Below are 25083 nucleotides of genomic sequence, written 5' to 3'. Positions count from 1 at the left end.
TTCATCTTAAGTTACTCAGTGCCTTCTTCCCACGTCTTTGAAAGAAATTAAGCGAATATCCGGGTTTCAAAGGGTTAAACCATTGTCGTCCCCCTCAGCTTCTGCTGGAGAGCCTGCTGGGAGATTACTATGGTATTTTTAAAGGTAAACATGAAGCAGCAGCCTTCCTGCGTGTGTTCATGCAGCTGAGTGTTGTTTTCCTCTGCAGCCCGCCCCCCCGCCAGCTGTGGCTCACTCATATAACGTTTGTAGTCGCTTTTATTGGCTCTGCAGCAGAGTCGGACATCTCCGGCTCGGCGAGAAGATCACAGAGAATCTGTGCAGCCGATGAAATATGTTCTCTGGCCGTGAGGAGTCATAATGTTCAGGGTTACAGTACCTGCACTGACATACATTATGAGAGCTGCTGCGGACAGCCGCGCACATATGGCCGCTGTGTTAGCAGAGAGCTGGAGAGAATGGGTCCGTCATGGAGGTCAGCAGGTCAGGACTCACATTGTTCTTGAAATTGAGTGCGCAGTAAGTACTTCGTATGGCTCTGACCTCCTTTCACTTCATCCACTTGTGTTGAGCACTCAAAAAAATCTTAACTACTGCAGACGCAGGCTGTCAGTGTGCACTAAGGAGAGTTTAAAGTGGCGCTCGCTCAGGGCAAAATGTCTGGTTTGTGGTGAGAAAAGAAGCCCAGACGTGGCCACGTGTGAACATAAGCGGCACACTTCCAGTCTCAAGCGGTCCCTCTTTACTGGTCCTGCAACTGGTCAGAGCTGAACATGTTGCAGGGTAATTAACCCTTTGAAGCCTTCATCGGCATCACTTTTCTTGTGCTGCTTTCAGAATTTAAACCTTTGAACTTTGAGAAAATTGGTTTGATTTCTTTCAAAAACGTTGTGAAAAAGGCAACGAGCAGCTTGTTTTTAATAGTCGTGCCTGAAACCCTGAACATCAACATCACTACACTTTTGCTTTTTGGAAAAAAAAAACATTTATTTATTTATTTTTTCCCATTTTTTCTGATTTTTCCAATTGCTAGCACTACGTTTACCAGTGCTCTATCTAGGATTGTTATTTTTTTTGTCGGTGAAAGGTCAAGGTCGCTGTGACCTCGTCCTAGTCATTCTTGTGAAGGTGATAATTTAAGAACACCTCGAGAGAATTTCTTGAAATTTGGCAAAAGCATCCACTTGAACTCAACACTTGATTCGATTAATCGATTAAAATTTGATGGTCAAAAGTCCCCATGACCTTGCAGCCATCCTGTTCTCTTGAAATTGATATTTTAAGAATGCCATGATGGATTTTTTCCAAATTTGGCACAAATCATCACTTGGACTCAACAATGAATTTGTCAATTTTGGTGGTAAATGGTCAAGGTCACTGTGACCCTGTGTGTCGCACTCTCATGAATGCAATATCCTTAGAAAACCTTGAGGGAATTTCTTCAAATTTGGCACGAACATCCACTTGGACACAGAGAGACACATATTAGATTTTGGTGGTCAAAGGTCAAGGTCACTGTGACATTGTATCCATCTCATTAGTGTGAATGCAATATCTGAAGATGTTTTTAAGGGAACTTCCTCAAATGACCACTTTGACTCAAGAATGAACCGATTAGAATCTGGTGGTCAAAGGTCAAAGATCATGGTGACCACATAAAACATGTTTTCGGCAATAACCCGAGAACTTCTATGCTCAGATTTCCCACAAATGTCTAAAATCAGAGGTTCCAGAAACATAAAGTTTGTAAGCACAGTCTCCACCAAAAGAAAATGTGATCTCACTCTCACGTTACACCTCATCTGCACTGAACAGCACACATAATATTCAGGCTCTGCAGAAATGTGACACACATCCTGAATCTAATGAACTGAGATCTGCACACACAAGGAAATATGTTCTCTGCTGCTAACGCTCATAAAGGCCACTGTTTCATATTTCTGCATCGTCGTGTCGAGCCTTAATGTGCCGGCCGCGGCTGCATCATGCTGCAAATAAATTGGGTGATTTAGGAAAATGTGTGTCCATTTCAGGGAGAGAAGTTCTCATTACCCGAAGGTCATTCTGTCAGAGCCGGTCTCCACTTACCTGCTGTCCTATTTTCAAGTTTTGATTTGATATAATCCCACCAATTTATTCTGATTTGCTTTTTCATTAGTTTGGGAAGGTTTTGAAGAGTTGGAGTACTTTAGTTTATTCATTTTTAGAGTAGAACTCCCAAGTGTAGGAAAATGTGGAATATTATGAGAGCGTCTGCAGCACCTTTTGTTGTCAGATCAAATGTTAGTCACGAAAGCTTTGTAAGAGAGAACAAGGCTATTTCTTTTTTTTTATTTCCCATCCCGTCTGGTGCAAGCTCGCAGGATTGCACAGGGCATTATTTGAAGTCTTGTGAGAACATAAAAGCCTGCTCATAAAAGTTCCCCCGCAGTGAAAACGACCTAAATAAACACAGCCCCAAAATAAAACCCTCCCCGAGATCATCTCCCCTTCCTCAAAATGGAGCCGGGGACAGGAGAGGCTGGAGGAGGCATTAGGCAGAGAATACCTGCAGATGGGATGGCGTGGAGTGGCAGAGTGAGTGCGGCCATTTGGTGGATGTTTTTGTCCAGAGTGCATTACAGCAGCATGAGTGGATGCATTTTTAGCAGAGCTGCAGTCTGACCTCTGACTGTGGTGGTGTTACAGCCGCACTCTGCACACCGGCAATACAACTAATAAGCTGCTGCCTTGCTCACAACTGAGGCTGTCGGTCAGATGTTAAAAAAAACTTTGTTGAGCCAATGGTTGCATAAGTCAAAAACCTTTTTTTCTCTTTGTGCGTTTGTCTGAAAGCATCATTCATACTTTATTAGACTGTTGCTTTTGCAGCACTGGCAATCTCTTAGATTATTATTATTCAGCCAGCTGTCTGAGAACAGGTTTACTGCCCCGCCTCACTTCTGCAGGTGTTTGGTTTCTTTCGTATCAGATAGAGTGTAAGCTAAAATATTTAAAGAATTCGTCGTTGTTGTATATATTATATGATATTTGTTGTATATATTGCATTTTAACGCCTCCACACAGCTTAAGATGTGGCTAGAGGCGTTGTGTTTTCACTTTTGTCTGTCCTGTTCTTGTGAATGGGATATCTCGACGCATTGAGGGGATTTCTTTAAATTTGGCGCAAACATCCACTTGCAGTCAACGATGAAGTGATCAGATACTACGATATGTTGTCTTAATCTCGATAGATTTTGGTGGTCATAGGTCAAGGTTACTGTGACCCTATCCATAGGGTCTTGGACTCAACAATGAAGTGATTAGATTTTGGTGGTCTCACAAAACATATTTGTGGCCATTACTTCAGAATTCATACACCAATCATGACAAAATGTGTGTCTCAGCCGGTGTCTCTGCCAGTGTCCGCTCCGCTCTCATCCTTCGCCGGTGTCTCCGAATGTCTGCTCTGCCCTCATTCTCTGCCGGTTCTCCACCGACGTGTCCGCCGGTGTCACCAAATGTTCACTCCGCTCTTATTCTCCACCGGTGTCTCCGCCTGTGTCCGCACTGCTCTCATCCTCCGCCGGTGTCTCTGAATGTCCGCTCCACTCTCATTGTCTGACAGGTGATCTCAATCTCTTCTAGGACACCAAAATGTCTCGATCCGGTCCTGATACTTTCATTTATTAGCGTGCTCGCTGCTCACAGTAACCGCTGAACACCGGTGTAAGCGGCCGCCGTCTCCCCCTCCCTCCGTCTCCTCCGTGTGTGTGTGACGGGGACATGATGAGAGGACATGATGAGAGGACACGCTGGACGCGGTTTGAGTTCAGGTGTAGTGAGTTTCCAGCTCGGTTCTGCTGAAAGAATAAACTGATTTCTGATGTTTGATGTAAATGTGCAGAGATCACAGCAGAGCCGTTCCTTAGGGACGGTTCTGTAGCTGCTGCTTCCTGACAGTTTGGGAAACGTTCCTCTCTATAGTTCCACTATAACTCAAACACAATATTATTTTCAGCATTATTTTTGTACATTTCAAGTTGACATTAGTAGATAAGAGGAAAAAAAAAACAAAAATCTAAAAATGAAGTTGATTTTACTCTTGAAAATGACTTTCTTAAAAAAAGAATGCGATTTTCCAGCTTTGTGTCTGAAATGTATTTATTTTAATGAAAATGCACAAATGAAATTCATCTGTACTCACCACATCTCAGCCTTTCAGACCCTCGGGTAATAAAAAACAAACAAAGAAACAAAGAAATTATCAGTATCTTAGCAGCCATGATAAGCTGGAAATTATCAGTTTATCGCTATCAGTTGAAATAATCATCGTGCATCACTGGTTAAGATATCTTCATATCTCACTTAGGAGTCAAAGGGAACTTTTAAGCTTTACAGAAACAGTGATTTGATGTATATCGTGATATACATCGATATCGACTGATATAAAAAAACGATCGTGATAAGACTTTTTTCCATATTGCCCTGCCCTAGGTGTAAGGTAAAAAGCTATGTAGTTTCCTGTGTCAGTAACAGAGCAACTCATGCAACGAGATTTTTTGATGTCTGAGCATACAAATCTGATCTTTGGAGTTTAGAGATCTGCAGTGTGAGCGTAGCCTTAGTGTCTTGTTTCACGGGGAAGTGAGCCTGCACCTGCGGCAGTTGGTGCCCTGCTCGGTCATAAATAACCAGTCTTGGTATTTGCACTCCGTACACAACAAATCACTGCATTTGTAAGACGCCACTAAAATGCACCTGATTCTGCTCTCATGGCTTAATTGTTGCCACATTTGTCTCTGACTGGAGTTTAATGATGCTAATTGCTGTTTGGTGAAAGGAAAAAAAACGAAGCTTTCGCAGGGTTTTTGTTCTCACTGAAGATCTGAGGTTTGAGTGTGTCGTTTTCATTTATTGTCTCATAATGTGGGCGTTGTGAAGCCCTTTGAGACTGTAACTGTGATAAAGGGCTATGCAAATAAACTTGACTCAGAGGGAGTCGATGCGTTTAAAGCACCCCGTGTTTACACCGTTCACCATACTGCCTTTTATTTATGTAAATCATGTCATTACCAGTCTGTAGAGTTGTGTAGAAAGTCTATTTTCATTTAGAGAGCAGAAAATAAACATCCTTGCTTACATGTTCTCACTTTCTGGCCTGTTTTTTTTAATCAGCATTGTCTTTTTGTCACACGCTGAGCTCACCATCTGCTGCTACTGCAGCACCGTCGACGTCCTTAAAAAGTCATTGCTGTATTCTTAATTATCTTCGTTTAATCGCCTCCCCTCTTCAGGGAGATGAAAGGTTATTAGAAAATGAGCCCACATGGGGGATTTATTAAAAGTGCGGCAGGGTACTGTATGCTGGTGCAGACGGCTGCGGATGGGGCTGAAGCTCGTGTTGTCTCTGTGCCATGTGCTTCAGCATCGACTGTTTTTGTGGCATTTTGGCTTAAATAATTGCGTCCTGTATGACTCTCCTCCCAGTCACATCTTGTTTTTTTGCTTCTTTTTATTTTGTGTCTTTAGATCCCAGTGCGGGTTCGGCCGCTTGCATATCTCATTGTAAAGATTTAGTAGAAGATAAAAAAAAAGAAAGAGAGCGATGGGGTGTGACAGTCTTTGTATTAGAGCGCTCTTTTGAATCTGTTATTTGACAAAGATCCGTCTGCTCATTTTTAGGTTCATACTTGGATTTTGAGCTTCCAATAGAACATGTTTACATGTTTAATGTTCAAAATCAATTTATTTTCCTCACACTGTCTGTGCTGGAACACCATCTGTCTGTGACACTCTGTTTTAGCACCTGTCTCTTTAAAACCTCCTCCTAAAAGCCCAGTCTGCCCTGATTGGTCAACATTTTCAGATTATTATATCTCTGCACCTCTACATCTCTGCACCGCCATCGCACCACGCAATAACAGAGAAAAGTGGCACTTTTAACATGAAAAATCACCATTTAAAGCTTCTAAATACAAATGGACACAATGCAGCAGAATAGGATCCAAATCAGGGAGAAATTTGGGGCCTGTTTCACACAGCAAGTTCTTGCATAAAATATTAAACTTTTGTTGTGGTTCCTACTTCGGTTTACATGACACTGGCGTTTTGGGGTCTGAAAAAGCAAACTGAAAACACCACCCTCATCCATGTAAAACTGGCAATGCGCTGATCCTTTGAGAGCGGTAATGTCACGGATGCACATCACGCATGTGTGTAACGTTTCAGACTAACAGCCATGTGCAATTAGGAGGATAAAAACAACAATGGCCAACTACCGAGCTGTTTGTGCTGCTGACTCCGTGTGTTCAGCATCGTCTTCTTGTTTGTTTACACTCACCGCTCTGTAGAACACCTTTATGTGCAGGCGCATTGCATTCTTATCACAAAGTTGCGCCGCCAACTACTGGCCTGGCATGCATACTACAGCGTTTTCAGTTGTTTTTGCAGATCTGTGTACAGGAGGACCGTTTTCACAATGTTATTTTATGTACACAGATGCTTTTTTAAAATGCAAAGAAAAGACTTTTCCGTTTTTAGTAGAGCCGTTCTAATCTAAACGAGCCCTTGAAGCATTGGCTACCAAGAAAACATGTCTCCCTGATGTTAGCATGTAGCTGCATGCAGCAGTGTCGGCCAGGTAATGCAAACACCTGCAGAAATGTGCCTGGAGCTGATTAACTAGTAAAGAAATCCGGCATACTGTAGCTAGGGTACAAAAACCGTTGGAAACAGTATTCAGAAGGAAGCCTAACGTTTTTACTCGCAGGGATTATGGGTCACAGGGGGCTGTGGTAGCTCAGTCTACAGGGGCTTGGCTGGAGAACTGGAGGTTCGCCTGTTCAAGTCCCAGTATGAACCAAGTATGTGGTGTACAGTCGGACTGGTAGCTGGAGAGGTGCCAGTTCATCTTTGGCGGCCACTGTCTTTGGCCCAGGAGGCTGAAATTTGGCAAGGAGATCAAGTGTGTGTGTGTTTTGTATGAAGTTGTGCGTTTGTGTCCATGCCAATTGGCTAAAAGGGGTGGCAGCAGTGGGAGTAGCCTATAACAAAAAGGTGCATAACAGCCCGTCTCATGAGTCGGTTGTTGTAGGGAGTCGTCACTGTGTTAAGATTGTGTGTGTGAATGCATGAAAGCATGGATGCATGCACGCATGTGGTTGCAGCTAGTTTTTTCTCGGCTATCGTAGGCCAGAGGCATTATGTTTTTGGGTTGTTCATCCATACATCCAATTCTTGGGAACGTGATATCTTAAGAACACCCTCAAAGATTTTCTTCAAATTTGAACATCCATTCGGACTCAAGGCTGAACTGATGGGATTTTAGTGGCCACAGGTCAATAGTCAAGGTATCTCAAAAACACCTTGAGGGAATATCCTCAAATTTGGCACAAACAGTTGGGTAGACTGAAGAATGCACTGATTAGATTTTGGTGGTCAAAGGTCAAGATCACGGTGACCTTGTAGCTGTCTTATTTTTGTGAAGGTTATATCTCAAGACATTTTATATCCAAGAGGTCAAAGATCAACTGAGATATCGGTAAGTCCTGCAAAAACACTTTTCTGGCCACTACTTAAGGGGAGACATTTGGTCGGATACTGAATCTGTGACACTAATCTTGAAACTGTGCTGATTGTAGAGATCCTCTGTGCTGCGGGGGATGTGGAAGCGTCCGTGTTTTCACATGAATGTAAACTGTAAGAGAAACTTGACAGGTGGACTGGTGTGCAGAGGCGGTAATTCTAGTTTTTTCATCTGCCTACAACAGGGATTAATCTGTGAAGATCACATTGCAATGAGTGCAAAGTCTGAATTCTTAATTTCTATCCAAATTTGTCACTTTTATTGGCAGAAGTAATCCTCGCCACATCACCTTCCCCTCCCCTCCGTCCTGTTAATACTCTGCAGCCCGTCACCGACAGTCAGTTAAGTCACATTTTCTCATCAGAGATCAGAGCCGAGCGGCAGCAGACGTGAGGAGGTGATGTATCATCAAACCGAATCCTGTGGCACAAACACACTCCGTCTCTCCTCTCTTCTTGCTGTCGGAGTGAGAACAAGGCTTGTTAGCATTCATGTGTTGCGCTCCCGGTCTCTCACACGTAGCATCGTCCTCCATTATTGAGCAGTTGTAAATGCTTTGAAGTTCCTCTGTTTGGGGAGTTTTTGTTCCAAAACAGGGCAGGAGCGGGAACGTGGGCTCTGAAAGGAAGAGCGCTCAGCAGCCGGCCCAGTAATTGCTGCGCCATATTGATCAACATCCTCTTCCCCGAAATTTCTCTTCAAACTGTTGCATTGTGTGTTTCTTCTCCTGGATGGTTAAAAAGCGATTCAGCAGACAGAACAGAAAAGAGCTGCAGCGAGTGAAGGCAGAGCTGCAGCAGAGCACCATCAGCTGCTCCGTCATTGAAAACAAGGTCAAGGTGACGGAGAATCCAATTGACGCTGGGCTCGACCCCGCCGATTCCCCCGGGATGTTGTAGAGCAGCGCCCGCCCTCTCTCCTCTCCCACCGCCACATGCTTCCAGCACAGGCTCGGCCTCAGATCTCATTAGCATTTGACCGCGTGGGCAAAGCGAAGCTGCTTCACCTAATGCGTTTGATGGTGAGAATATATTGTGCCTAATTTAATTAATGTGTTGGTGTGCGTCTGCGGACAGATTAAACAATTTCACAGCAGCATCAGAATCAAAGTGGTTTGTAAAAACCAGGCTACATTGTTAAAGGTTTATTTTTAATCAGGAAGCAAGTTTTTCAAATGGCTCATATTAAACATGAAGCATCTTTTCAGCAAAACCATTAATTTTTCACAAGGAACACAAGAGGAATGACTTCAACTGATAAAACACATGCTTTCAGATCCTCTTAAACCAGTCATACGTAACTTACTGCAGCAGGAGAAATCGAGCTCCTGATAGGGTGCAGGGTGGCCACCCACCATTTTGTAATTCACAATGATAATAAAGTGATTCATACTGGAAATTGTTTTTGTATTTTCAGTATACATAAGGTGCCAGAGTGCATAAAATAGCATCAGAATAGAGCTTGTTTATGACAAAAAGTGTCAGTGGAGGATATCCCCCAACCCCCAACAGAGCCCCTGATGCCCTAAAATCCTAGAAACGTCCTAAAGATGTTTTAAAATCCCAGAAACGTTCTAAAATCCGAGAAACATCCTCAAATCCTAGAAATATCTTAAATGTTCCTAGAAATGTCCTTAAGTTCTATACATGTCTTAGAATCCTTGAAAGGTCATAAATTCTTAGAAATGTCCTGAAATCTTAGAAGTATCCTAAAATCCTAGAAACGTACTAAAATCTTATGAAACATCCTAAAATCCTGGAAGTGTCCTAAAATTGTTGAAATGTCCTGAAATCTGAGAAATATTCTCAAATCCTAGAAATGTCTTAAAATCCTGAAAATGTCCTAAAATCTGAGAAACATCCTAAAATCCTGGTAATGTCCTTAAATCCTAGAGATATTTATTCTTCATATTTATGGCTTTTTAATGGTTTTATGGTCTTTATTCCAAATAGGAAAAATTGTAATGCTGCAGCAAATAAATTGAATTTAGACTTTATACTTTTCAAACTTTGTGGAAGCATTCTGTATTTGTCGCTGTCCTGTTTCACCATGTCAGTGCCGCCTACACAGGCCAGCCCCAGAAAAAAAATGGATTTCTAAGGTGGCTTTGAGAAACTTGACCGTTCTGCACAGAAGTCTGACCTTAACCCCATCCAACACCTTTGGCTGACCTGATCCAGCATTAGTGCTGGACCTCACTGATGCTCTTGTGGCTGAATAGGAGCACATCTCTGCAGCAAGGTTATGAAGTCTGTTGGAAAGTCTGAAATCAAAAGAGTGGAGGATGTTAGAGCAGCAGATCATTGTTTGGAGTCACATAATCAACTACCACAGAAGGAGGATGTTCAGTGTCCATTTACTTTTGGAAACAGGGGCTCCAGTTTCATCTCTTGTGTCTTTCATGGAAATACCTCAAAATGTTTGTGATTAGTAGTTGTGAAATATGCAGCACAATGGTTGTGAATCTGACATTTGGGATTATTATTTGAGCCTTGATAATGCAGCCCCACATTTTAAGCATTTAGCTGATGCTTACTCAGAGCGGCTTAGAGTAAGCTTTAAATCATGGATCACCCACATTATAAGCAACAAATACAAAGGTTAAAGCTGTGTCGCCAAGGCAACAAATGTCTAAAACGCCTGTCCTCTGTGTGTATCGCGAAATATAACTGAATGTCCTGTATTCTTCCTGCAGTGAGACTCTGACTGAGAGGCTGACAGCTGAGAGACGTTTGGCTGCATGAAGAGGCCGAGTGACGGGACCCTGGTCCTCACCTAGACCCCTCCCACGACCCCCCATTACCTGGACATGGTGAGCCTCCTGTGCACCTCTTTGTGTGTTGTGTGTTTTTAGCCACTAAAGTTCCTTTCCAACTGCGTAAAATAATCCCGCACCTACCTCATTTCCAATAAAATAAGCTATATGCAGGTTTTTTAACGGGGGTTAACCAGAAGAGCTGAGCTGTGTACACAGCTCTGTAGCCGACAAGTATGCCTGTCTATGCCTAAACTTTATGGTAGTTACTAGGGCTGTTACTAGGGATAACGATATAAATCACGAAATAACTTTTCCAAGATTGAAATATGAGACATAGTCGATAGAACGCATTAAGAGACAACAAGAACAGCCAATTATAATAAGAATAGCACTGCGGCAAACGAAATGCAGTGAACGACTTTGGCGCTTGAACAGCTGAGTGTTTGACAGCCACAGCATTTCATTATCGCGGATCAAACAGCTGATGGTCCGACAGCAGCGCAGTGAGACAGACAAACAGAGCGCTGCTTCTCCTCAAAGCACCAAAGTGTCTAAAACAGACTCATCTGCAGAGGTGAAAGTGACTTCTTCAGACTTCTACAGACGACTTTGTGTTAGTTTCAGCTTTAATCAGACTTTGGATGAATTATTTAGAAACACCAGGACGCATCGCTCCGTGTCTCATCCAGCCGCTCGTGCTGAGCTCTCATTATTATTACCAGGGGCAGATGTAATGTTTTGGGGGCCCGGGGCCACAAGCACATGAGCTTATTTTCAGCCCCTCTCTAACTGTGAATGTTGGCAGGCTGTTGGCAGCTATAGGAGAAGTAGGCCGACTCAAAAGTTTTTAATTGCTGAGTAAAATGATTAACAGCACAGAAGTTTGACAGAAGCTGAAGCCAGAGTCCTGCAGTCAGGAGAGGTTGGCCTGTTATCAGCACAATGTGTTTAAATTTACCTGAAGTTTGTTGAGGATGGAGCTTTTATTTTTCATATAATGCTGGAAAATTTAACCTCACTGTAAACCAGTTTCTAAGGTGATTCCACAATTATCATCATAGATCATCAGACCGATTATTGATTATTAATTAACAGCTCTCACATTTAAACAGACTTTTCAAAATACTTCACACTTTAGGATAAAATAAAACAGAACATTAACAGGGAAATAATGGCTTAAATGTAAGCTGAATTAAACTTATGTCCACTTCAGAGTGCAGACATGTCAGACAGCCCACTTCAGCGCGGAGATGTCCAACAGCTGGCTCCAACGCGAGGACATGTCAGACAGCCCGATTTAGTGCAACATGTCTCATCCAGCCACTGGTGCTGAGCCTCTCATTATCATTACCAGGGGAAAATGTAATGTTTTGGGGGCCTGGGGACACAAGCACATTACATTATTTCTCAAACAAAACAATCAATTGTTGGCATATTGAACCGTTTCAGGCGGCAGGATAATAAGCACTGTGCTGAAATACTTTTTGAAACATTTGTCTGATGTCAGGTACTGATGAGTATTAGACCCTTCTCACCAAAACACAGACAATCCCCAAAGGATTTGAGTGAGAAGTACGTTTTGATGAAATTCACAGAGTGCACTGTCTGAAAATATTCCAACCCAGTTTGACTAAAATTAGTGAAACTCCTTCTGTGAGGCCGTCAGCTGTTTACAGCAACATTTAACCTCAAACTTAGTTAATCTGATGAATCCAACATACAGTACAATATGTGAATACTGGACTGTAGTTTTCATTACATCAGAAGTGTGACTTTTATATTTCTACCTTTAACACAAATAGATTTTTTAAAAGTTGTGGACCGACTGACTTGTTTTTTGAGTTTGTGTTTGCTCCCTCATTACATCTGAAAAATCCACAAAAACTATGAGCAGAGAACGGCACCGACAGTGTATTTCCAAGGTACATGGAGAAAGAAAAAAGGTCTGTGGAGGTCAAAACTCCAGCAGCGTTTGTGGTAGAAATAATTTTATTTCAGCTTTTGGCCTTCACCAAGGTCGTTGTACAACACATTGATAATGTTTTACCAGTGGTGATGTGTTTTAGGACGACCCTGGCCGCACAGTCAAGTTGTTCTTTAGACTGAAAGTGTTGCCGGAGTTTTGGCCAAGGTTAGTCACATATGTGGGATGGTGTCGGTGTGAATAATGGTGGTTTTGTCAGGAAAGAAAGTACAGCAAAAATGTCAAAAGGTCCTCTGCAGCTGTTTGGAGGCAGGTTACTCAGGTGGAAAGTAGATTAAAATAAAAAAAAAGAAAGAAAGAAAATTGAGCCAAATAATTGATTTTAATCCACATCCAGTTAAAGTTGAATTCCAACAACTGACCTCCAACCAATACAACCACATAGGCTGTTTTTATAAAGCCTCTAATACGGCTAAAAGGAACGTTTCGTGAATTAGTGCCCCCACCAGTGGCAGGAGATCAACACAAAAATAAAAAATGTAACCGTTAATGGTTGGAGTTTTAAACATGAGGTTTAGGTTCTAAAACTGTCGCAGTTTGGTTTAGTATATTTGTTATGTAGCTGATGTCACATAGCTTAACAACAGTTACATTATATCGACTCCTGTAACTTCTAAAAAGTCAACTTTGACTTTTTGTTTCACACGCAACATGAATAGCCAACTCATTAACGAAAGTCCTGCTTTTTTTGACCCTTATGTTCACCCTGACCTCCTCCTTAACGTGGATTTACAAAGAGAACTGGATACAGTGTTGGAGGCGGGGCCATTTCACTCCTGTGAAATTTGCTCAGTATTGTTGCCAAAACAGCCTGAATTCCTAATTCCTTAAAAATGCCTGAATCCTAAAAGACAACTTAAAATCCAAGAAATGTCCTAAAATCCTTGAAACATTCCAAAATCCTTAAAATATCTCAAAAACCTACACTTGTCCTACAATCCTAGAAATGCCCTAAAATCCCTTAAACATTCCAAAAACCTAAAACCATCTTAAAATCCTAGAACTGTCTTATAATCCTTGAAACATGCCAAAATCCTAAAAAAAAATCCTAAAATCCTATAAATGTCTTAAAATCCTAAAACTGTACTAACATCCAAGAAATGTCCTAAAATCCTGGAAATGTCCTAAAATCCTAAACATGACCTAAGATCTTAAAAGCATCCTAAAATCCAGGAAATATCCTAAAATCTGAGAAATGTCCTGAAACTTTAGAAACGTCCTTAAATCTTAAAAACATGCTCAAATTCCAAGAAATGTCCTAAAATCCTAGAATGTATGGCCTCCTGTGATTTTGCAAACGTGGCCCCCAAAGGAGAGAAAATTTTGTATCTGTGCCATAAATCAGGGTGTGTGTTATTCACCGGCACCCAGATGGATATTTTTTTCGAGGACTATCAGGGGAAATGAATGGTTGCGTAATGTCAGTGTGCAGTCTGTGTATGTGCTGGGTGTCTTCGCAGATGCTCTGTACCTTCATGTGTACAGTACAGCAGGCTGGTACGTGTCAGATGTCGAGATGAGAAAATGTGAGAGGAATTATTTCTGATTCGTGTGTCAGATTTAAGTAAATGGCATCCACCGACAAACCCGGCAATGCAATTCATTAAAGCGCTGAATGTCATTATGCTGTAATTGCGGCGCGAGCCTGAACACCCGGCTGTCTTGTAGGTAACAAATAAAAGCAACGAGCCTGGCACCGGGCCGGGATCCGCAACCCGTGTTGAGGCCGTGAAAGTCTTAATCTTTCATTTAGATCTCGTTAATGTTTGTGTGCGTACGCTTGTGTGTTATGGTTGTTGACGATGCCCACACTTGCCGCTACACAGCCTCGAATGCCCCCGGCAGTTCGGCGAGAGATTAGCTAGGTCGTGATGAATGACCCTCGCAACTCCAGCACAAGCCCCTGAGACTCGCGGCCATGAATTATTAAAGCACCGTCATAAATAACTCACCGTAATGAGGGTGTGCTTACACGCTGCGGGCGGGGAGAGAGGGAGGACGGGGGAAAGGGGAAAGAGAGGATCGCAGTCAAAGAGCGAGGGATGATTGAGAGAGATAGCAGTTTGACCTTGGACTGAAAGCGTGGCGCGACGCTCGGCCTACCGCCGGACGCACTCAGGCTTGTTAAAACGAGCACCGAGCTAATTTTTGCACATCAGCCTTTTTTTTCCCTTTCCCCCCTCGCAGAAATGAGCTCCATCCCTCTGAGTACATGTCATAAATGTTAATGTTAAGTAACGGCGGCTGTATCTAGGCCACGCAGAGATTGGCAGCAGCTCAGGTCGCTTCAGGTGTTGCTGTCATCGTGCAGACTGTGATGAGCCGCGCTGACACCCAAAACAAGCTGCCGCGTTTGCAGCAGAATGTCTGAGGAAGGAAGTCGAGGGAAAACAACACCAGGCGCTGAATTTAAAAAAAACCCAGTGTGTTCAAGTTCAAAGAAATCTATTTTGCTCTCCGTTTCGTCTGCTTCCTGCAGCAACAGTCAAACAAACTCAGATTAGTTTCTGTGTAATTACCCAGAGTCGGCGCGGCTTTGATGGATGACGGCGACGATTATGATGATGATTCTTCTTTTAACCCTTTAAAGACCTGAAGTGACATCACTTTTCTATTGCTTTGAACTCGGAGCCAATTAGTGCGATTCCTTTCCAAAATATGGGGAAAAAAATGCAATGAGCAACGCTCACAAAAAAAACATTTTTTAAGCCCTTTCCTCGGGTCTTTTTTTTTTACTTTTTTCATTTTTTATTATATTTATTCGTTTATTTTACACATTTTCATGTAATTTTCCTGTGTTTTTTACTAATTTCTTGCAAATTTTTGGGTCATTTCTTCTTTCGTTGCACATTGCCTCATTTCCGCGTTTTTTGAAAGAAATGGAGCCAGTTTGCTCAAGTTTTAAAGGGTTAACCATCAAACCAGTTTTTTGATCGTCTGGTATCGATGACCCTTTAAAACAGCTGAGTGAGCAGCAGATAAAAAGTAGTCAGATGTACGTCAGATATTAGAAAATAAGACATCAAGCATGTGGAGGAAGCTGACACTGTCTATGGGGCCAAAAGTATGTGGACACCTGGAAATATCACCCATATGTGATTTACGTATTATTGCACATGAGGGTGTGCTTTAACATCTTTTGAGCATGACAGTTATGTAGAGTTTTAGGCACTTGCACGGAGGTCCGCAAGCATCACTGAAGTGACGTTAAGGCACACCCTCAAGTCTGTGTCATCTACAGATTTTTTATTTTTTAAAATTTTTTTATTGGCCGAACAATGCAAGGCATACAAATCTCAGAGAACCTGAGCCTTTTCCTGTTTTTCTCATGTTTTCTCCCCTTTACCCTTCCACCCCCCGTAACAGAAAAACAAACAGCAGAAACTAAACCAGGTGCAACAATCATGAACAAAACTCCTGAGTTGCAGTAACACCAGTACAGAACACAGACGAGGAAACGAAGATAAGATAAGATAATCCTTTATTGATCCCCACAGGCGAAATTCAAGTTTGCAGCAATACAGGGGGAAGTACAAGGGCAAAAAGTGACGTATGAAAAGAAGACAGCGTTTGGATTGTGGATTGGGGGGATATCACTGAGAGCATGTGGCCTCCGCTGCTGTTATACGAGAAGAGTAAAGAGAAAACATTCGGATAAAAATGACAAAGAAACAAAAACTAAAAAAACATCAAACAAATGGGAATATTGCAAAATAAATGAAACACAACAACAAAAAACTAGGTTGAAAAACTGACAAAAAAATCTACAGATGTTGAAGCCAACATAAACGCTCACTGAGACTTGGCTGAGACTGAGAGATTGGCTTTCTATTGTTGACCTTCACAAATGGGCCATTTAAGCGACACTCCCTCACCGCCGCACCGCTCTGCTTCCAGTCTACACAACATATGATTCGGTGTGAAGAGTTTATCCACTTTAAGCTGTTTAAATCTAAAAATACATAATTTTCTCTCCGTTCTGGCCTTCTGTTCACATTAAAACACAGTTGTTCTGAACCTTTAACTATTATTATACGTTTTTCTGAAACCAGAGTGGATAAACGCCTGTTTGGTATTTCAGCGTGTGACGAGGCGCCTGTTAACGCTGACATGAGTCTGCCCTGTGAAGGTGGAGGGCTGTGCTGTATTATCATTAACATGTATTTATGTTGACTCTGCACCAGATGTTGACTGTGATGTGCAGATGTGCTGTTTGCAAACTGACCCGAGGATGAATTACAACAGATTTAGCCATTTTTCTGGTGCCGAAATCGACTTTACTTATCTATTGATGTGGTTGGCAGTTATGTCGTCTTATTAAAACACAGTGAACTGTTAAATGATGGAGCACATCCGAGGTTTGATTAGTTATTCTGCCGACCGACAGGTAATAACCAAAATTCATTATTTCAGTGTAACTTAATTGTTTGATCCTGTAGATGTTATGAAAACGTTATTGTTTGTTTATACGTTATTTGCTTGAATTCCATTCAGTTCTCATGACCCAGATATTTCAAGAACACCTTGTGGGAATTTCTTAAAATTTGGCACAAACGTCCACCTGGATTCAATAATGAACCAATTAGATATTTGTGGCCAAAGGTGAAGGTCACTGTGATCTCATATTTGTAATTCTTGTAAATGTGATATCTCTCTCTTGAGTTTTTTATTTTTTTTGGCACAAACATCCACTTGGACTCAAGAATGTACTGAATCGAATTTGGTGGTCAAAGGTCAAGGTCACTGTGACTTAAAAAACATGTTCTTGGTCATCACTCATATGATTATCATGACGTTTCACACAAATAGGATAAATAATAAATGATCAAGTGACAACATTGTATATCCAAAAGGTCAAAGGTTAACTTCACTGTGACATCGTACATTCTGCAAAAACACTTTTTCTTGCTTTTACTCAGCGTCATAACTCAGCAACAGAAGGGGAGACATTTGGTCAGATGCTGATTGGTGACACTAATCTTGTGCTGATTGTAGAGATCTTCTGTGCTGTCGGGGGGAAGATCTGTGTGAAACATCCATATTTTACAGTTTGTAGCTTCTTTTCAGCAACATCCATGTTTCAAGTATTGATGTAAACTGCAACTTTACTGGTTCACGCAGGCATACGACCACAAAGCAGTATTTCCAGTTAGATGGTCATCTTAGTCCAAAAATATTTGATTTTATAGAGAAATGCTTGTTTTCTTCAGGTGTTTTGATGTATAAGAAACATTTTTTCCATTATTCTCTGAAAACAGTGAACATTATTCTCATTGATGACATTTGTAAATGACACTGCTGCGGCAGATAGACCATCTCAGAGCTACAACTTTGTAAAGGCCACAGGTTTCATTCCTGCAGAAGTCCATTTAGGTCCAACAGCGGACTCGTTTCCGCTCTGAACGTCCTTGAGCTTCACTCTAAACCTCCACCTGCTCGCTCTGTGTGATTCATACCGCACACCAGCATGAGCTGGAATGAAAACCTGTCCAAAATAAATTATGATAATGTCTCTCTTTCCCCTCGCCTGAACCCAGAGGTTGTTCCGATCCTTTGCAAACGACGACCGCCATGTCATGGCCAAGCACGCCAGCATCTATCCGGCGCCGGAGGAGCTGGAGGCCGTGCAGACGCTGGTGTCCACCGTGGAGGGAGCCCTCAAGAAAGTCTCTGATTGGATGGATGGCCTCAACAAATCCTCAGGGAAGACCTCCATCAGTAACGAGGCTGTGGACAACACAGAAGAGGACGTTGCTGAGACCAAGTATGTCCCGTTGTGTGCTCTTTTCTTCGGGTTGCTTTTTCATCATCTTATTATAGTTCATTCCTTTATGGCAGTGATACTCAACGTACCACCTGTGATCCAAATCTGGCCTGGAATAGGGTACAAAGTGGCCCCCCAAACCATTTTCTAATTCACAATAACAATAAAGTGATTCACACTGGGAACTGTTTTTGTTCTTTTAGTACACATAAGGAGCAAGAGTACATGAAACAGCATCAAAATAGGGCTTATTTATCCAAAAAAAAGTGCCAGTGGAGGATCCACCACACCCCCAGACAGAGGTCCTAACTAAGCCCCTCATGTCCTAATATTAAGGAAATGTCCTAGAAATGCTCTAAATTCTCAGAAATGTCCTAAAATTCTAGAAATATCCAAAATACGAGAAATGTCCTAAAATCCAAGTAGCGTCCTACACGCTAGAAACATCCTAAAATCCAAAAAATGTCCTAAATCCTAGAATTGTCTTAAATCAGAGAAACATCCTAAAATCTTAGAAGTATCGCAGAGTCCTCAATGTCCTCAAATCCGAGCAACGTCCTACATCTGAAAAACGTCCTAACATCCAAGAAATAGCCTAAATCCTAGAATCGTCCTAAATCCAAAAAATCCAAAATGTCCTGAAATCCTAAAAACATCCTTAAAATCCTAGAAAATACCCAAAGTCCTGAAAATGTCCTAAAATCCTAGAAATGTCCCAAAATCCTAGAAATGTCCTAGACACATGTATGGGGCTCTTGCGACTGGTCCCTCATTTTGTGTCCCCCAAGCAAAGCAGGTCGAGTGTCCCCGTTTTATGGGACCCCTCAGTGGGCGTGTTCTCAGATCAAAGTTGAAGTAAATTTATCGCTCATTCCAGTTTATTTTGGTACCTTGGGCCGTTTCCTCTTCACAGTGCCAGATCGTCTCCCTCATAAAACTGTTCTGCTGTATTTCTTCATCCGGAGGATACGTGTGATGATTGGATGATTAAACAAGCTCAACAAACTCTCATAAATTCTCCACGTTTGGCTCGATGCCTGAACATCCACACAGAGGTTCAGTATTCACACAGCATCTCTGTGGGGGAGCTGATCCGTACAAATAAAACACAGCCAAGACGGAAAAAAAAAAGTATATTGTAATGTTTATGTGTAGGAGTAGGTCAGGTCAGCTATGATATTACACAGATTAAGATATCATTTATATCCAGTAAACAATAAACATGTAAAAAAAATGTATTAAGCCAAAAGTCCAGAAGTATCACCGGTTAAATATTATAAAGTAAAAGTACTCATTGTGCATTGATACATTTTTATGTATATCTTTTTATTATTAATGAATCAAAACATCGGCAGTTGCAGCCGGTCGAGCTGCAGTAGATTTAATCTAGTTTCTATAAAGATGTTAATCCAGAACAGAGTGAATTGTCACTCAGTCTGGGCTGTTATGAGCATTCGTTGATGTCCAGTTGAAATGTTTTGAATGTAAATTTGTATCCGCTCGGTGACTGTAGCTGATAAATGTTATGGCAGATATACTTATTGTTCTTAAATAAATGTACTCTATTCACTTCATCCTGCTATAACAGAGACAGTCACAGCAGAAATGTCACTGTTAGCTGGTCCGTCCCATTCTCGTGACGCAGATATCTCAAATTTGGCACAAACATCGGTTGGGTTCAACAATGAACTGATCAGAATTTGCCGGTCAAAGGTCAAGGTTTCCGTGCCTTTGCTACTGTCTCATTATCGTGAACATAATTTCTCAAGAGGTCCTTGATGGGATGTCTTCAAATTTGGCACAAATGTCCACTTAAACTCATTAATAAATTGAAATTATTTTGGTTAAAGGTCAAGGTAACCTTACTTCCGTCTCATTCTAGATTCTAGTCTAGATTCTAGATATCTTAAAAACATCTTGTCAGATTTTACGTCAATTTTCAGACTAAACTATATAAATAATAGTAAATTTAAAAAAAAATAAATTAAATTAAAAGCCACTTCAGATGGAAGGTCTTGAGTTTGCTCAAATCACAAACTGCTGCTGAGGAAAAAAAAAAAATCACAGAGTTTAATCTGTGACGTGTTCAAAGACGGGCAAAAACATTTGGAGAGGGGACACAGAATGACGCAACATGTGTGTCAGGGAAACGTGTTTAAAAGAAAAAGAAGTAAAAAAAAAAAAAAAGAAGGTCAAGTTGACATCACAAATGTTTCTGTTTCTTGCCACAGCGTAAAAATTTGTATGTTAAATTTCAAATTTGGCACAATTGTCCACTTGAACCTAATGATCAATTTATATAATATATAATTTATATAATTGATCATTTAGGTAGTCAAAAGTCACTGTGGCCTCCAGTTTGTCCCATACAAGAACACCTCTATGGAATTTCCTCACATTTGGCACAAACGTCCACTTGGTCTCAATGATGAACTCATCATCACTGGCATAAAAAAACATATTTTCCATGATTATGCAAGAATTGATATGCAAATTACGACAAAAATTTCCCACAAATGTCGAAGAGAATAAACTGATAAAGTGATGTCATTTCATATGCAAAAGGTCAAAGTCCAACTAAACTAGGCCAATGATTCTACAACAAGTGAACGAGAAAATATCTCAGTAAATTGGGCAAACTGACCCTTTAAAGTTTAATTACATGCTACTACAGTACCGGATGGAGGGACTTATGTTGTGGAGATCAAACAGTCTGTGAATTCATCTTTGCAGTGTAAAAAATGCAGGACAGTTTCTGCAATCTTTCCTCCTGTGTAAACACACATTTTAAAGTTCAGCTGAGTTAACACGATGCTAAATCAAGTTCTCCAAATGTTACAGGCTTTTAGTACAGTTCACCAATTAATGTTTCTGCTGACAGTTTTGTCGCTGGCACGCAGCGGAGGGATACTTCCTGTTTCTCGCTGGGACAAAACACGAGCAATTAACCTTCACATGCTGCTGCTGGTGCTTATTATTCAGCTGAACTTCAAACATTTCTTACAGCGTTTTCGTGTGAGGAAGGAGTCACTTCATGGCCAGCATGGAGACAAGAAAATATCACAGCAAATTTCATTGTTAGAGTGGAACATGAATCTCGTATAAAGACAGACCTGGAGAAAATTTGTCCCTAACCAGCAAATTGAGAAACATGGGAAGAAGGCAATAAGCAACAAAAGAAGAATTGACCCAAATATAAGCAAGATATAAAGTGGAAAGTACAAGAAAATTATCTGAAAGAAATATAGTAATAATATCAGAAATATAAGAAAGAAAAATATAAATAAAATAAATAATTAAAAAAGTCGAATAAAAAACAAGGACATTTGAATGACTGCTTAAAAATGATTATAATTTTGTAACATCATTTCAGTATTTTATTGTTATAATTATAAATTGACCTAAAAAACCTAAAACATATATTTTTTTGTGTGATAACACGAGAGAATCCATACCCTAATTATGATGCACATCACACGTTTGATAGAATTAAAAATAAATAAATAAATAAAAAAATAAAAATAGATAATAAAAAAAACAGTGAAATTACCTGGAAAAATGCTTAAAAATTACAACAATAATGTAGCATAACTGCAAATGCGTAATAAAAGTGCTCCAAAATATAATCATTTTGTAACATGATTTTAGATATTTATAATGATAATTATAGATATAGTTTTTCCCTAGACGTTTTCCCCTAACTTTTTAAAAATAAATTTATACATTTCTAGCAATTTGTGGAACGTTTCTTACCAGTTTGCTCATTTATAAATTTTAGGATCTCGGGTTGTATTTGTGTGTTGTGAACTGTCTGTGTGGTTATCAGAGAGTCTGTCTCTGTCCTCAGGCCCAGCGGCACCTCGACGCTGTGCGGGGTGACACGCGTCGGCCTGGTGGCCAAAGGCCTGCTGATCAAAGGGGACATGGACCTGGAGCTGGTGCTGATGTGCCGGGACAAACCCACCAAGCTGCTGCTGTACACCATCAGCGCCAACCTCCCGCTGCAGATCCAGGTACACGCAGCCACACCTCCAGCACTGCAGTGTTCAGCATCCACACTGGAAGCACAGCTCGGGGGCAGCCCTGGGGGGGGGGGGGGGCTTTTTTTTTTTTTTAAAAAGTATCTTTGTGATCCGAGCTTCAGAGGAAACGCTCGTCCTCAGAGAGCGACCACAAAGTTTTTTATGTGTGATAAAAGCACGAGAGTTTGTGTGGTGACACTGAAGAGGAGACACGCTGACGCCCTGATGTGAAGCAGGACATGATGATAATAATAAAAAATAACAGCGTTACAGCGGTAGACGGGATATTGTGTTTAACCCTTTGAAACCTGAATTAACTGACTTCATTTCTTTCAAAAACGGAAAGAGGTGAACGAGCAACTCACCAAGAAATGGACCAAAAATTAGAACAAATTAGAAAAAAATGTAAATTATTATTATTAATATTGTTTTAATTATCAAGTATTGTTAATCTCATTCGTCATGTATTTATTGATTTATTTTTTTCTTTCATTTCTGTTTTTGGTTTGTTTTGTTTTGCTTTTGTCTGTCCATCTGTCTTGTGGGTGGATGTGTATTTGTATAGTGATGTGCAACTTTTTTGCACTTTTTTGTGTTGGCAAAACTTAAACTACCAGAAATATAAATAAATAAATAAATAAGAAGCTTTATTTGTATAGCACCTTTCATACAAGAAATGCAGCCCAATGTGCTTTACAAGAAAAACATGACACGCACCGAGTGCTAAAAAGACATAAAGACATAACGAAACCTGCATGTAAAAATAAATAAATAAATAAATATGGTATTGCCACTAACAATAAAAGCTTCTATACAAAAGAAAATTACTGAATGTAAATGCATTGAATAGCTATTGCAGAGAAAAAAAATGCAAACTTTAAACTGCTTAAAAAAGCTTTTAAAAAGTTAAATTTCATGAAAATCTGAAGATTCTGAGCATAATAACCAACCGATCCAGTCAAGTCAAGAAAGCTTTATTTTCCCCCGAGGGGCAAATTCTTGTGCAGCCAGCAGACGTACATTAGTGCATACACTAAAAACAGCAAAACAATAAATTTAAAATGACACCGCCCACCAGAAGTTTACAGCCCTGCAAAGTATAAAGAACACATTCAGAATGCAGCCTTATACACTGAATTTAGCCATAAAGAGTGAAAAACACAGCATTTATCTGCGAGTTGTTACTTTCTGATGCAGTTAAAACAGCAGAAGGGAAAAGCTTTAAAGCTTTAAAGATAATTAAAACCAAAACATCCTGTCAGCTGTGATCTGTGGGTGTACAGGAAACAAATGAGACGCTGTCGAAAGCTCCGAGATTACATTGTCACAAAAAATTGTCACTATATTTTTTTCGCATTTCAGTGACATACTTTGGCATTTTCTCTGAAAGTCGACACTTTCGAATCAGTATAAAGGACAAGAGAGCATCGTAAATATCTGCTGTAGATTATTTGTTTTAAGAAATGTGTAAACAAATGATGATGTATAGTCTTATGATACTGAAATGCTGAAAACATCACCTGAAACACACAGACATCAGAATGAAGCGAGCTGTTTCTCACTGCAGTCTGTCTAAACTGCATGACGGATGGTACACAGCCGAATGTTTACTCACACAACACGGAGCAGAATTAAAAATGAAGCGCAGAGGCAGGTTTGAAAGATAAGATAAAAAATACATTTTCCTCAGAGTAATTTCAAAGCATTTAGTGCAAAATGAGTTATATGACACTCAGTTTTCTAAGAATGCAAAAGTAATAATAATAATACATGGAGACACATCGGCCCTCATTTACGAAACAAACGTAGGACAGAAAACAGGGCGTACGGTCATTTCCACACAAAGCTCGGCATTTATTATCGTGGATATGACTGAAGACAGCGATCAGATCTCACGTCCAATCTCAGCTTGCACATTTAACCCCTTAAAATTAGAGCAAATCGGCTAAATTTCTTTCAAAAACATTGGAAGAAGACAATGTGCTACAAAAGAAAAAAAATGACCCAAAATTAGTAAAAATTACAAGAAAATTACCTGAAAATAAGTTTTAAATAAAGATGAGGAAGTTTTTTTTTTCAAAAGGAAATGACCTGAAAAGTGCTCGAAATATAATCATTTTGTCACATAATTTTAGATATTTTTAATGATAATTGTAGATTAGATAAGTTTTTCCCTAGCTTTTTTCTTTTTCCCCTCTAAGAGGTTATTTCCCTAGCTTTTTTAAAAATATTTTTTAAAATCTATTAATTTCTTGCAAATTGTGGAACATTTCTTATCGCTCACGGACGAAGATCTGTGGAAAACCTTACGGTGGTCAATTTTTTAAATGTATTTCTGACTTATTTACTCTATCTTTCAAACTTGGTGCAGACAGATTTCTTTTGATGTTTGAGCGCTGCTTAGGTGAGATGGATGGTAATTAGTGGCGGATGCTCTATTCATTATTGTTATAATTATTATTATTACTTTTTATTAATATCTTGCAATTTTTTTGGGCCATTTCTTGTTAAGTTTTTTAATATTTCAACCTGTTAAACCTAAACTTAAAAAGAATAATTCAGTAAAGATAAAAGTCATAATTTGACCCTCTTAAATCAGAAACAGTAGAGAAGAGTTTGAGCCTGAATGAAGCAAAACATTGTTCTGTCCTCAGAATAATGACGTATTACAGCGGTGATGCATCAAAGAGCCGTTTGTGGGTGAAATAAATAATTTCTAAGGGAGAAAAAGTTTTTTTGTTCTTTAACCAGATGAAAGGTTTATTTTTAGTCAGTAGGAGACGGAGATCCAGAGAGATGGTTTGAAGTGTGATATGAAAAGGAAGTGTCCTGTGCTGCTGAGACCGGACCTGATTTATCTCTGCCGTTCTGTCTCCTTGAGAAATCTGAAGCCTGACTGCGGCATAATCCTCACCGTCCAACCTCTGACCGCCGGGACGCCGTCTTTACAGCGCCGACTTGTTAATTCAATCAGGCGTGATGCATCTC

General features: G+C 40.4%; 1 protein-coding gene across 1 annotated transcript in view; it reads left to right on the top strand.

Moving 5' to 3' along the window:
• The window catches only part of LOC121944723 (spermatid perinuclear RNA-binding protein-like), a 117266-nt gene that overhangs the window by 27456 nt on the left and 64727 nt on the right, over positions 1–25083 (top strand). The window contains exons 2-4 of the mRNA XM_042488612.1: positions 10263–10379; positions 17847–18073; positions 21921–22086. Of these exons, the coding sequence (XP_042344546.1) occupies positions 10377–10379; positions 17847–18073; positions 21921–22086 (396 nt within the window). The 5' untranslated portion in view covers positions 10263–10376. The remainder of the gene's footprint in view (positions 1–10262; positions 10380–17846; positions 18074–21920; positions 22087–25083) is intronic.

Source organism: Plectropomus leopardus, chromosome 6 (assembly GCF_008729295.1).
Source record: "Plectropomus leopardus isolate mb chromosome 6, YSFRI_Pleo_2.0, whole genome shotgun sequence".
Classification (NCBI taxonomy): Eukaryota; Metazoa; Chordata; class Actinopteri; order Perciformes; family Serranidae; genus Plectropomus; species Plectropomus leopardus.
This window is presented reverse-complemented; position numbering and strand designations above follow the sequence as displayed.